The sequence below is a fragment of the Danio aesculapii genome, chromosome 18 (assembly GCF_903798145.1).
Source record: "Danio aesculapii chromosome 18, fDanAes4.1, whole genome shotgun sequence".
Taxonomy (NCBI): Eukaryota; Metazoa; Chordata; class Actinopteri; order Cypriniformes; family Danionidae; genus Danio; species Danio aesculapii.
In genome coordinates this window covers 32,575,601-32,590,685 of record NC_079452.1, presented here as the reverse complement: position 1 = coordinate 32,590,685, position 15,085 = coordinate 32,575,601, and the positions used below count along the sequence as shown (strand labels likewise).

The 15,085-nt window shown below is 35.4% G+C and overlaps 1 protein-coding gene across 1 annotated transcript in view; it reads right to left on the bottom strand.

Annotated features, from left to right (window-relative positions):
- The window catches only part of otogl (otogelin-like), a 123,891-nt gene that overhangs the window by 47,326 nt on the left and 61,480 nt on the right, over positions 1 to 15,085 (bottom strand). Inside the window, exon 36 of the mRNA XM_056478020.1 lies at positions 13,995 to 14,686. Coding sequence (XP_056333995.1) covers positions 13,995 to 14,686 — 692 coding nt within the window. The remainder of the gene's footprint in view (positions 1 to 13,994; positions 14,687 to 15,085) is intronic.

Sequence of the window (15,085 nt, the reverse complement as noted above, 5' to 3'; positions counted from 1 at the left end):
CAGCAGTAAATAACTGAACAATTATTTGAACTGTACAACCGAACAGCCTAAATATTAACATTTATTATTTTTCCATAGTTTGTCTTGACCTGCAAATACATTAACTGTTAAAATCTGCTTAAAGCAGCAAATGCTGTTGTAAAAAGTATTTATTACCGTTTTTATGGTTGAGAAGTCCCTCTGACAGTTTGCACTGCAGACGGGGGGCGTTTGAGCAATAGAAGCTATTTTAAACTTATAATAGAAAACTATACTTTAAAAAAACTAGAAAGTGGGCCAGTTTGTCTCAAGCGATATTAGTACACAAGTACACTACTAGTATATTGATATTAGTAAACTTACTAAATAAAGTATTTTAAACTTGACCTTTAAGCATACTTATAAAAATTTAAGTATACTTATTTTTCCCTAAGGGTGCATTTACTGACTGACTTACCAAGATCAGTCTTGTTCAGCCAGGGGGAGTATTGCCTATCTGACAGCCAAGCTGGGTCAAAGCCTGTCATCCGGTGTAGTGATTGGAAGTTCGGATCATTTTACTGACTTACTGTCATTTTACATTTTACTGACACCTTTGAGTCTTGTTCATTGAGCTGATCTTTTTTCGAGTTAATTTGCCAAAATATTATTAAAATGTTACGAGTTGCTTCCAAACTCATCTACAACTAGCCAAAATGTTGATCACACTACAAACCAGTCAGGACTAGAATGCTATAAGAATGAGAAAATAATAAATTTGTTGTTTATCTGCTCTTTTGTCAATGATTATGTCAGCTCACCTCTTCTGACAGGTCTTCAAATTTGCGTGGTTCGTTCACGTCACACAGGCAGTCTCGTATAAGCTTAACCAAAGCACACAGTCTGAGCCGAAAGGAGCCATGATTAGTTTACCTTTCGAGTCTTCTGGTTTTTTAATCGCCGAACACGTGACAGCATGTAAAGAGAGACTCAAACCCAAGGACTTGAGAAATGAACGAATCAAATCTTTTTCCGGCTCTAAATGCATATGATTGGCTTCTGTATTTCATGTGATGAACGAACGACTCAAACATCGATAGAGGATAAAGGAACTGATCTTTTCCTCCACCAGCGAGAGGACTCATTGTTCTCGAGTCATACAAAAGATTCGTTCAAAATGATTCGCCTGTCAGATGTGTCGCCACCGTGCGCGATTCAGAGAGCAGAAATTTGTAAACACGCGACCACGAGACAGAAATGACATACCGCTGTGTAAAAAAGATATTACATATGGCTATTTAGTATGGAATAAAATCACTGTCATTAATATTTCGTGCGTAAATAAAATTCACGCATCCGTAATTATAAAATCGTAAAGGAAAACGGAGCGTACTCGTAATTTTACGAGGCTACAATTCCAAAATCTGCGATTAGAACAGACACAGATACGACATTTTGTTTTTCTGTTTGTTTATGACTGATAAATTTACGATGAGTGTACTTTACAAACACGAATTACAGTTTCTCCATGGACACGAAGTCCTGATTACGAGTACGAATCAAACAGCGAGACTTCAAGGTGCGGTCACACTTGACTTTTCCTTCCATAGACTTCCATTCATATGCACGCGAATACGTCAGACCGGAAACGCGGGGTCATGCGTCGAGTTTCGCAGGTTGCTGCGGTGCAAAGTTCAAGCTTGGGAAGATGGCGCCCTGAATAGTTGTCTTTCCCAAGCTCTGCAACAAATTATTTTTTGAACGTAAGTGACACTTATCACGCCTTCTTTTGAAACTGTAGTTTAATGACGAAAGAAATATGTCGAAGTCTCAAAAGAAAAGGAAAGATCTATTAGATCACACTGTTAGCAATTCGGCTACACCTGCTATTATGACGTCTAACCCTGAAGGCATATCTTCTGAAGGAAGCAATCTACTGATGGATGTTTGTCATGATTATGACACCCATGTATCCCCGCCGTTACCCTCTGCTGTGGATGACTTTCCATCTTTACCCGTGACCCCAAGTAAGCCGCCATCCAGCAAACGTGGTAAATCAGACACAACTAGTGGAGATATTATATCCATTCTCTCTGAACTGATTAACGCCAGGGCGGACGGTATGGAGAAACTGATAAACAACAACGCTATGCGAATTGAAGGTCTGAAAAAGACAGTGGATTTCGTTTGTGCAGAGGTAAAAGACTTGAAGGTAAAGATAGCTAACGCTGAGAAATGCATCGATGAGGAAAAGCACCATCGCAACAGGCTGGAGAATCGAATTCGGGAGCTGGAAGGATACCATAGAAGATGGAATCTTAAGTTGTACGGATTTCCGGAGAAAGCAGAACAAAATGTACGAGATGATGTGATTCGAATTTGTCAGGAAGTGCTACCCGATGGAAAATCCAAGCTCCCAGATGTAATCGATACTGTTCATCGCTTGGGAAAACTGCACACTGATAAACCCAGGCCTGTTATCCTTCAGTTTACCAGCAGAGTGCACCGTGACGCAATTTGGAGGGCAGCTAGAAACAACGCATACCTCCGTGACAGCAAGCTACGCTTTGCCGAAGACTTCTGTGAAGAAGACAGAGAGCTAAGGAAAAAACTGTGGCCGATAATCAAAAGTGCGAGAGATGCGGGGAAAAAAGCTTACTACGTAAGAGCTCGCGCTTTTGTTGAAGGCAAAGAAATCACACTTCCCATTTAATGGTTTCTGAATTGTTGTTCGGCGGCTGTTTTGAATACTTTGTGTCATCATGAGCAAGTTTAGCCATTTATGCACATATCACGGTTGATCTTGTTCTTAAGATGTTATATGATAAGTCGATTCACTTATTACTGACGTTTGTTTTAATTGCAAAGTTTGGTCGTTCCCTACACCGATCTTAAGCTTTAAATTAAGATCTATTGTTCTCACAGTTCTCTTAGATTTTTCTTTTAAATGTTATCTTTATTTTCTTTAAATGTCAGGGGTATGAGACAGTCTATAAAAAGAAAAGCCTTATTTTTATTTGCGAAACAATTAAAGCCTGATTTTTGTTTCTTCCAAGAATCCCACTCTACTGTTAATGATATAAAGTTTTGGAGATCTCAGTGGGGTAATGACCTTTGGTTTTCTCACGGAACTGAACGCTCTGCAGGAGTTACTACTCTCAGAAATGCATTTAAAGGGAATATTTTGCATTCGGACAGTGATTCAAATGGACATTTTTTGTGTAATATCATTGATATTGACTCAAGTATTGTTATTATTGCCAATATATATGGTTTTAATGTTAAGACTGAAAATGTACATTTTCTTGATTATATAATAAGCAGATTACAATATTGGCTTAAAAAATTTCCAAATTCTATAATTGTTATAGGTGGGGATTTTAATATTCCAATCGATAGTGCTCTTGATAAATGGCCTCCAGGTCGCCCCTCTTTACTCAATTCTAAAATTAAACAATTCATGGAGAGATTAGATGTATTTGATGTTTGGAGATCCAAATTCCCTAACACAAAAGCTTTTACATGGAGTAATAAAGCTGCTTCTCAATTTTCTCGATTAGACTTTTGGCTGATTTCTAATTCTTTAAATTCTCAAAATATCACAGTTGATATTCTTCCTACACCCCTAACTGATCATAAAGCTATCTATATAAAAATTATAATTTCAATAAATCCTTTAAATACCCTCAGAATTTCATATTGGAAACTAAATAGCTCTCATTTATGCCATAATACTGTTAGGTTAAAAATAAATTTTTTAATTAAATATTATTGGAAAAAAGCATTAAGAGAACATTCGTTTATTAATAATTGGGAACTACTTAAATTTGATATTGGAAAATTTATGAGACGCTATGGAAGTATGCTTACCAAATATAAGAAAGCAGAGGAAGAAGCAGTAGTCAGTAAGATTACTTTGCTCACTCAGAGCTCCCCTGAAAATATTTCTATTGATGAAACTGCTTTACTTAATCAATTACATAATCAGCTTGACGACATTTACAAAAGTAAAGCTGAAGGTGCTTTTGTGCGATCTAGAAGGAGGTGGATGGAGCAGGGCGAACAAAACTCTGCATACTTTTTTAGGTTAGAGAAATCTAATGCCATTTATAATAGCATGACTAAACTCGTGATTGACGGTAACATTGTGGATGACCCCAAGGCTATATCTTCTTATTGTTATAATTTTTATAAATTGTTATATACCTCTCATGCAGATGATACTTATACATCCTCTTTTTTAGATTCAATAACTGACCTAAACATTATAGAGGAAAGTGATAAAATTTGCTGTGATGAACCTATTTCTATAAAAGAAGTAATTGATTCTATAAATCATCTAAAAGTTAATAAATCACCAGGAAGTGACGGTATTACTACTGAGTTTTACAAAACTTTCTCTATATCTTTAGCTCCTTTCCTGGCTGAAGTTTATGCAGAGAGTTTTTTGCGTAGTGCTCTCCCACCTACTTTAACACAAGGTTTGATTAACCTAATTCCAAAGCCCAAAAAGGATCCACTACATATTGAAAACTGGCGTCCAATTTGTTTACTTAATACAGATTACAAAATTTTAGCTCAAATTTTTGCCCAAAGATTACAAAAGGTAATGAATTATTTAATAGATGAATCGCAGTCTGGTTTCTTAAAAAGCAGACTAATCTCTAATAATATAAGATTAATTTTAGACATCATTGATTATTCTGATTTTATTTCTGATGAAAGTTTAATATTATTTCTTGACTTTTACAAAGCGTTTGACACGATAGAGCACAATTTTATTTTTCGTTGTATTAAAAAATTTGGTTTTGGTGATTTTTTTTATAATGCCATCAGGACACTTTATGGTAACAGTAACTGTTCATTGAAATTTTTATTTGGTACTTCAAGTCGTTTTAGCCTTCAGAGGGGTATCAGACAAGGATGCCCCATTTCACCCTATCTTTTTCTTCTGGCCACTCAGGTACTTTCTCATTATATTAAAACAAGTGCCTTGAAAGGGATTATCATTGCAGAAAGGGAATTAAAAATCAGCCAATTAGCAGACGATACTGCTCTCTTTTTAAGAGACGCAACTTGTGTCCCCTTTGCTATTAGTAAAATTGAGTCCTTCTCCAAAGCTTCTGGCCTTTTTTTAAATTTGTCTAAATGTGAATTATTTTCAATTAAAGAATCTAGTCTTTCTACAATTAATAATATCCCAGTTAAAGATAAAATAGTTTACTTGGGCATCTCTATTTGTAAAAATGAAAAAGTTAGATGCTCTATGAATTTTGACCCTATTATTGAGAAAACTCGTAGAAAATTAAACTTATGGCTCCAGAGAGATTTATCTCTGAGAGGAAGAATTCTTCTTACTAAAGGGGAAGGTATCTCCAGACTTTCATATGCTGCTCAATCTATCCATGTTGACAAATCCATTTTGAGTCAAACTGATAAAATGTTATTTAATTTTATTTGGAAAAATGGTATTCATTATATTAAAAAATCAGTAGTTATGAATAGCTTTGAGAATGGTGGTCTTAATATGCTGGATTTCTGTACATTTAATAATACTGTCAAAATTAAATGGGGCAAAAATTTTCTCAAAAATCCAACCTCAATATGGAATTTTATTCCAAATTTCATATTTTCTAAATTCGGAGGGCTTAATTTCTTATTACTCTGTAACTATAATGTTGAGAAAATTCCAGCTAAATTATCTCAATTTCATAAGCAATTTCTTCTTGCCTGGTCACTATTATACAAGCACAACTTTTCTCCTCACAAATATTTTATTTGGAATAACCAAAATATTGTATACAAAAACAAATCACTTTTCTTTCAACGCTGGTTTGAAGCAAATATTCTGCTTGTTAGTCAGTTATTTAACTCAAATGGCCATTTATTAAATTATAAAGAATTTCTTAATCGATTCAATATTCCCATCCCCCCTAAAGAATTTGCTGTTGTATTTGATGCTATACCGTCTGGAGTTATTAGATTATTCCAAGGCATCCCCTATCCTTCTGTGCTTCCTCTTTTAGACCCTTCTACTACAATGGTTGGTAAATGTTGTTTCTCGGCAACCTCATCTAACAAATCAGTACGATCTTTATTTCTTAATGGAATTATTTCAGTTCCTAATGTTACTTTTTATTGGAATTCTTTTGTCTCAGATATTGATTGGAGAAAAATATGGCTCATCCCAAATGGCTACTTAATTACAAATAAGGTAAAAGAAGTTTCATTTAGAATTATTCACCGTACATACCCAGTCAATACTCTTTTAGTAAGATATAAAAAAGATATTGATATTAAGTGTTCATTTTGTGGGCAGCACCCTGAGTCCCTGGTTCACTTGTTTTGGCAATGCAGTTACTCTTGTTTGCTTTGGAAAGATTTTTCTCTTTTTATAATTGAGAATGTTGATAAAGAATTTTCCTTACTATGGGAAAATGTTTTATTTGGTTTTGTTAATTATAAAACAGAAGCTTTACATAAAAAGAAAATATATTTTCTTAATCTTCTTATCTTATTAACAAAATTTTATATACATAAATGTAAATTTTCAAACCAAAAACCTTTTTTTTATATTTTGCTTACTGAAATGCAGTATTACTTTGAAACAGTTTCTAACTCTTTTACAAAAAAGGCTTTAAAAACAACTGAAATTTGTAAATCATATAATATTTTTCTTTAATGTGTAATGTAAATGCCCCTTGTGTTTTATTTATTTTTTTTATATATATATATTTTTTTTTTTATTGTTGTTGTTGTTCTTGTTGTTGCTTCTTTTTACTATAATATTTCCCCTTTGGCTTTCCATTCTCTTTTGAATGTACTTTGATTGTATATTCTCATTTTTGCTTAATAAAAAAAAAAAAAAAAAAAAAAAAAAAAAAAAAAAAAAAAAAAAAAAAAAAGTTCAAGCTTGGTGAACTCTAACCTGCGAAATCGCATCACTTGACTGCGCGAGACCAATGGAGGATCAAAACAGGACCTCTCTGGACAGAAATTTAAAACATGGAGCGATCGCTCGCTTTTTTAATGTCTAATAAGCTTGTTTAATCCCGCCCCTTTTCGCAGCGCAGCACGACAGAATTTCGCACACACAAAGCCCAGTGTGACCGTAGCTTCACTGTCAAAATTACGTCACCGCTTCCACAGGCATTAATAAACAAAGAGAGTCATCGATCATAACGGCGCGCCTGCTGGACGTTCGAGCTTACACACACCGTCTCAGATAAGATTTCTGTTATTCCCTCTTTGAGAAATGTCCGTCATGAGCTGTAATAAAGGTTGAGACTCAATGAGGTCCTATTTCGCTGTGTTTCTGGGAAATTTTACAGAATCAAAATGAAGAACGGGCCGAGGATAGAGAGCTAGCATAATGTCAGTTAACGTTACAGGCAGCGAGCGCAGAGTCTCTCAGTGAATCACTGAACGGTGTTCAACTATAACATGACATATGTTGATTAAGAAACCTTTTTTAAAGCCAGATCGAATATTGATCTATTATGTAATGAAGATATTAGCAAAAGGCAGTTTAAATATTTGAGGGTTTGTGCTCACCAGAAGTTTGTAACGTTAAACATTTATGAGACTATGAATCAAAATAAATAAATGTTAAATATGTGACCCCGGACCACAAAACCAGACATGAGGGGCAATCATCTGAAACAGACCTGTATGTCATCTGAAAGCTGAATAATTAAGCCCCTCATTGATGTATGGAGAGGAGATGACAAGATCAGATATATATATATATATATATATATATATATATATATATATATATATATATATATATATATATATATTTATATTTATATTATCTTTAAACTTGTACAAAGTAAGGTATTAGTAACTATTGATATAAATGTTTATGTTATTTGTTATTATCTGTTTGTTATATTACTTGATTAAACTATTAGTTACATTATATTGTATTACTATAATTAATAAACTATTACCATAAACATTTCTATTACCATTTAGCCGTATACTATTCGGTGTGTTTCTCTCTTTCTGTGTGTGTTTGTTCTATATTGGTGATTGTTTAATTACCACAATATATTTTGCTTATTCTGGTTTATTTAAAGTTAATTAATTGATAAGAGTAAAACTTTTCTTTGTTTTATCTACCTATACTGGATAAATCTGTCTAATTTAATTTGTGTTCTCTGGTGATCTTAGAGTATTTGAGAGTTATTTAAATAGTTAAAATAGGTTTCTTAATCAACATATGTCATGTTATAGTTAAGTGATTCACTGAGAGACTCTGCGCTCGCTGCCTGTAACGTTAACTGACATTATGCTAGCTCTCTATCCTCGGCCCGTTCTTCATTTTGATTCTGTAAAATTTCCAAGAAACACAGCGAAATAGGACCTCATTGAGTCTCAACCTTTATTACAGCTCATGACGGACATTTCTCAAAGAGGGAATAACAGAAATCTTATCTGAGACGGTGTGTGTAAGCTCGAACGTCCAGCAGGCGCGCCGTTATGATCGATGACTCTCGCTTGTTTATTAATGCCTGTGGAAGCGGTGACGTAATTTTGACAGCGAAGTCTCGCTGTTTGATTCGTACTCGTAATCAGGACTTCGTGTCCATGGAGAAACTGTAATTCGTGTTTGTAAAGTACACTCATCGTAAATGTATCAGTCATAAACAAACAGAAAAACAAAATGTCGTATCTGTGTCTGTTCTAATTGCAGATTTTGGAATTGTACCCTCGTAAAATTACGAGTACGCTCCGTTTTCCTTTACAATTTTATAATTACGGATGCGTGAATTTTATTTACGCACGAAATATTAATGACAGTGATTTTATTCCATAATTTAGCTTGTTTACTAAAGAAGTTGTGATCTGGCTCTTTATAGAAAATAAAATTAACTTGACTTCAAGGGGGGCGGGGAAAGCCGTTGGGAGGGCGGGGCGCCACCCTAATATACGGTAGGGGAAACACTGCAATCGTAGGCCTATCGTATTAAGATAGCCTAACGATTGTACTTTTTTACCCAACAATAAACAGGACAAATTATAATGTATGAAAAGAAATGAAAAATCATGCATTTCACTTTTATTGTTTTGATGCTTAAAAACACTTTTAAAAAATGTTTCCATTTCTCTCTCTCTCTCTCTCTCTCTCTCTCTCTCTCTCTCTCTCTCTCTCTCTCTCTCTCTCTCTCTCTCTCTATTTATGAAGAGTTCATTTGCAAAAACATATAACCACCAATTTTTTGTATTTTTCAGAAATCATATCTACTTTGTAATTAAGCTCTTAAGCCCAATGTTAAAAACATAACTTCTGAAACCACTAAAAAGGTTTTAGTAATTTCCATAAATCATGTTTCTGGCAATTTTTCGATGCACAGCATAAAAACATGATATTTGAAAACTACTAAAAATGTTATTATCTGTTTTTGCAAATAAACTCTTCACACATATATTGTACATTTATAAATTTGCATGCGTAATTTTACCTTAACATTTAGCTTCAGTTTTTCAATTTTAGCAGTTTTAATACAATCAACAAATATAATTTCTGTTAGTTCTCCATGCATTTCTTGTTCACAATTTAATTTAATTCAAGAGCTTTATCTGATATCTATACTTTCCATCTTTATATAGTTTATTAAAATTCATTTTATTGCTTCAGCATCTCTTTCATTTCAATATTTTTCTTCCTATGCTTCATACTACCAAGAGTACTCAAGAGTAGTGAGCATTATGCTGTAAAAAGATGATGCATTTACATGTAATCTGTGAATATGTGTAAACGTAATATTTTGTAGTACCCAGCAGGCACACAACATCATAAGATGTTAATATTAGGTTAGATTTAGGTTGTGATGTCAGGTGATCAAAATTCAATGTCTAGTCAGCGTCTAAGGATAACGTTATTTTGATGTCCAATAACGATATCAAATGTTGTTGATATTCTGTAGATTTTAGGTTGTGTTAGAAAGTGACCAAAATCCAACGTCAAACCAACATCTTAAACCAGCGTCATATTAACGTCAAATACTGACATTTATTCGTCAGGTATGACAACCAAAATCCAACCTCTGATAGTCGTCATAGTGGTAACGTCCACACAATGTCAAGCTGGAACATCATTAGACGTTGATATTGGTTAATTTTAAGTTGGACGTTGGACATTGACGACGGCCTGACAATCGGTTCTGATGTCAACCAGATTTTCATTTACAAACAAAATCCAACGTCCCACGACACTGGGGTACAACGTCAATCTGAAACATGTTCATGTCTTGTCCCTGCTGGGTGTTTAAGGCCATTTCGGTCATTATACAGTAAACATCCATCATCTTCCCATCAGTGACATGCATCTAAACAGTCTCTGGGTCAAAGTGTGTATAGATTTTTGGGCATCTTCTTGGACACTTTCAAAGCTTCCAAACAGTTTGCAGCATTTATAAAGTGCCCATGTCTTGAGGTTGTTCAGTATGATTCAATTTACCTTCTATGTGCGATTCGATTGGACAGGAATCACAGGACTGATTTTTCTAATCCCTATAGACAAGTAAAACTAAAGTAGGGGCTGCATGTTGAAGGAAAGTAGTGGAGTAAAAGTACTGATACAGCACAAAAAATGTACTTAAGGGAAAGTAAAAGTACATATTTTTAAAACTACTTAGTAAATTCCAATTCCTGAAAAAACTACTCAATTACAGTAATTTGAGTATTTGTAATTTGTTACTTTACACCACTGATGATCACACCGGTGTGATCAGTCTTGGCTGGTCCCTGAAGCGTACGATCAAACTGGTGTGATTATAACATTGAAATGCACGTCATCAACTGCTCAAATTCCAATCGGACAGTTCGCACGGAGACAAAGAGGTGCGCAGTGCTTAACATAAATCACAATTTATCACTTTTTTTTTTTTTTTTTTGCAAAACATACCATTTAGGGTTTGTAAAATACACACGGATGTCTATGGCAACTGCAATAACAATTTTTCAATATAACTGGACGATGTGCTTTATTCACACAAGATACACACTGTTTATCTTGTGAATATTTTTTTAACAGTTCCATGTTTGGGGGCACTACAGAGCAGTCAATGGAGTAAGGTAAAAGTTGGGTGAGCTCTGCAAAAAACGTAATATAACTCATAAATTTAAAGCGCTTTCATCAAAAATATGAGATGCTACATCTGTCTAAGACTTTATTTCTCTACATAAAGGGGCTGGATTTTTTATAAATCCAAATAGGGCAAACTACGTAAATATAAGTACACGGGGAAAACCGCTGCTAATCAAGAGGATGCTAATACACCTAGCATGATGTCCGAGCCACTGACATTTTGGAGATTAAAGCTGAGCTAATCTCATCTATCAAAACGGAAATAACCTTGCTCTTTCAAACAGAACTGAAAAGTGCACTGTCAATCGAATGTAAAATGGTCAAAGCTGAATTACAAGCAGTTAAATCAGAGATAGCAAGCAACGCTTCGGCTGTTCACTCAGATCTTGAGGCAATAAAAACAATGTTACAGAACTGCAAAACACCATGGGCAAACTGGAGAAAATTGGAAAGCCTACAAGAGGACTGTTTGGACATGGAAGGGAGAATGAGGAGGTCATACATTAGAATACTGAATGTAGTTGTAGATCCTGGTGCAAGCATTGTTGTTGTAAACCCAGACCAGGGCCATTGGTGCAAAATTGTGACGTCACTGTGACGGGTGTGGTTAGGTGAGCGCATTAAAATGCATTGGATGCAGCTCAGATTGCACTGCACCAAGTCTGCATCCAGACCCTTCTCAATCTGTTCGCAGCTTTTGACAAGCTGTTTTACTATAGTTTGTGACAGGAAGGTTCTCATTTGTCCATCTTTGGTATAAAGGCTTTTTTTAAACCAGTAGGCATCTTAATGTAATGTCCATGGCATGATGCAAGTGATGTATGCACTAGTTTTATATTAGTTTATATTGGTCACATGGCGGACATTGCGCTCTCTTGCTCTCGTTAACATGCTTAAATACCTGTGCTTTATGACAATATAAAAGCTGTTTAAGTCCTTGTGCATGAGATTTAAGGTTTGGGACTCTCAAGTGTGTTCTGAAAAGAAAGTGTCAGACTTGATGTCATTCGCTATGGTTTTTAATGACGTGCGACTCACATTGATGGGAAAATCCTATCTACCTGCTTACACTGCAGACACGAGGACACAGATCTGATTCATATAGGATAAATTTCCACATATGAACAAGGCCTGAATCTGATTTGAGTAAATCGTAATCCATGTGATTTGTTCCTGCTTACACGTACATGGGCCATATCCGATCTGCGCCACATGGGAGAAAAAAAAAATCGGAATTGAGTCAATTGAACAGCAGCCTACTGTGTAAATGAGTCCTAAATTTACATTTTTTAAAGACGCATAGTTAAGCCACACAATGTTAACACATCAGGCATTTGCCAGGTGAATCTTGTAAATTGGAATGTTAAATCTTTGAATCATCCAGTGAAATGTGGAAAGCAGGCCCGGATTAAGAATTTACAATGGGCATGGGCCACAATGTCTTGTAGGCCCCCTAGCCGCATTCCTATAGTTGAATTAAAAAATAAGATCAATATAATCGATATTTTTTAATGAAATTAATCTATAATGTATTGCCTGCATTTTTAAAATAAATGATATACAGCACATATATTACTAGTCTACAAAGATTTAACTCATTTTTAAGGCATTTAAAGCATACTTTGAAAAAAAAAATGCTAATACAACTAGTGAAAATGAATGGATTTTAATATACTTGTTCAAGTTCACTGAAGCAGAACTAAAAATTTATATTGAAGGGTATTTTTAATGTATAACTTCTACAAACTTATAATGCATATGATTTGGATATAACACCTCTCCAATCCAGTTCTAGGAATCTAAGTCCTCCATAATACACACATTTATAAATGATTCCTACTAGGCAAAATCTGATATGTAGTGGGGTGGAAAAGAAGAACGTGTCCATCAGACGCTGGTTTCGAACCGTGTTCATAATCGATCGCCGTCAAAAGATGTTGCCATGCACTTTACTTTACATGCTGCTGTTGGTTGCGCTCTTTAGTTATGTTGTCTCTGTCAATCAAACGGTGATGGGCGGGAATCACTCAACTAGCTTATTCCAACGAGTATTCCTATTCGCACTTAGCCTAAATAGACACTCCAAAATCAGCATTCCCCCCCCCCCTCGCAGGGGCCCCAAGTGCGCACTGGCCCCTGGGCCTGTGCCCATAATGCCCATTGGTTAATCCGACCCTGGTGGAAAGGTTCTCTCACATTTAAAACAGTTCAATACAGATATCGCTATCCTACAAGTAAAATGGTTTCATTAGAGCAGTGTTTCCCAACCCTGTTCCTGGAGGCACACCAACAGTACATATTTTGGATGTCACCCTTTTCTGACCAATAAAATTCAGGTGTTGGAGTGTCTTCTGATGTTATGATAAGTTGATTTAGGTGTGTTTGATTAGGGAGAGGTTGAAAATGTGTACTGTTGGTGTGCCTTCAGGAACAGGGTCGGGAAACACTGCTCTAATGAAACCATTTTACTAATGAGAATTGCTGTTCCTCTAGATTTGGAGTGAAAAGTAGAGGAAACACTGCATTAGAGGCATCAAAAATCAAAGCTGATCCAGCAGGACGTTATATGATGATAGTGGGTAGACTAAATAATAGTCCGGTAGTTATGGTAAACGTATATGCACCTAATTGGAATGACAGTGTGTTCTCCACAGGTCTTTTCTCACAAATAACTAATATAGAATGCAATGGTTTCTAAGTACTAGATCATAATTTAAAAAAACCCACACAGGAGTAGGTAAAATTCATGTGTGAAAGGGTTAAACCTGATCTGTGAAACCAAGAGGAAATTCTCCAACATAGGCTCATTGGGAATATGTGCCCAGGGTTACATATTTGAGAAATTTAGTATTGATGGTATGGAGGCATTTAGTGTGTAAAATGAATGCTATGGGGTAGTATGATGCATCTCCAATGAGCCTGGTTTTAAATCTCTTACCGTGCAGGGTCCTGTGGGCAGCAGGAATGGAGGAAGAATTATTCCTGCTGTCTCAGGAGAAGGAGATGGAGACGGAATAATGATCTCAGAGGTTGTCGGCACCGCTGCGGTTGTAGTTGAAGGCTCTTCAGTCGTAGGTGAGACAGAAGTGGACTCTGTGGTGATCACTGTGGACGTACTTTCTGAAGTTGTGCTCTCGGTTGTGATGACGGTGGTGGTTGTAATTGGCTGGATTGTGGTCGTCGGAGAAGTTGTTTCCGGTTTGGTTGTGGCTTCAGATGTGGTTGTCATTTCTGTGGTGGATGTAGGTGATGGTAAAGTGGTGATAATAGGTGTGGTGGGCGTGGCTGATGTTGTGGGCGGAGCAGTGGTGATTAGAGGAGGCTCTGTGGTTGGTGAAGAGGACGTTGTGGGCGTTTCTGTTGAAGTGGTTGTTTCTGCTGTTGAAGTGACTGTGGTTGGGGGTAATGTAGGTGTAGTCGAGCTGACTATTAAAACGGCTGCTTCTGAAGGTGTAGTTATGATTGTAGTGCTGGAAGTTGTGGTTGGAGCTGTGCTTGGAGTTGCTGGCGTGGTGGAGGGAGACGTTGTGGTTGAAGTTGTGGTTGTAGGTGCTGTGGTTGGAGCCGCCGTGGTTCGGTTTGATCGAGTTACAAACATGTAAGGAGTTGGTGTTGGAGAAAGCAGCACACCTGTGACAATAATAATACATTTTTTAATGAAAGTTCTTAAATAATATTATATACCAAAACAATTAAGCAAGTATTATGTTTACTAAATATTACAATTATAATGAATACTAACGTAAAATAAAATAAAATTAAATAAAATAAAATCAATAATTTTGTTTACTAAATATTTTAATTACAATGAATACTAACATAAAATGAAATAAAATAAAATTAATCATTATGTTTATTAAATATTACAATTACAATGAATACTAGCATAAAAATTTAATTTTATTAAATATTATGTTTACTAAATATTACAATTACAATGAATACTAACGTAAAATAAAAAAATAAAATAAAATTAATCATTGTTTATTAAATATTACAATTACAATGAATACTAACGTAAAATAAAAT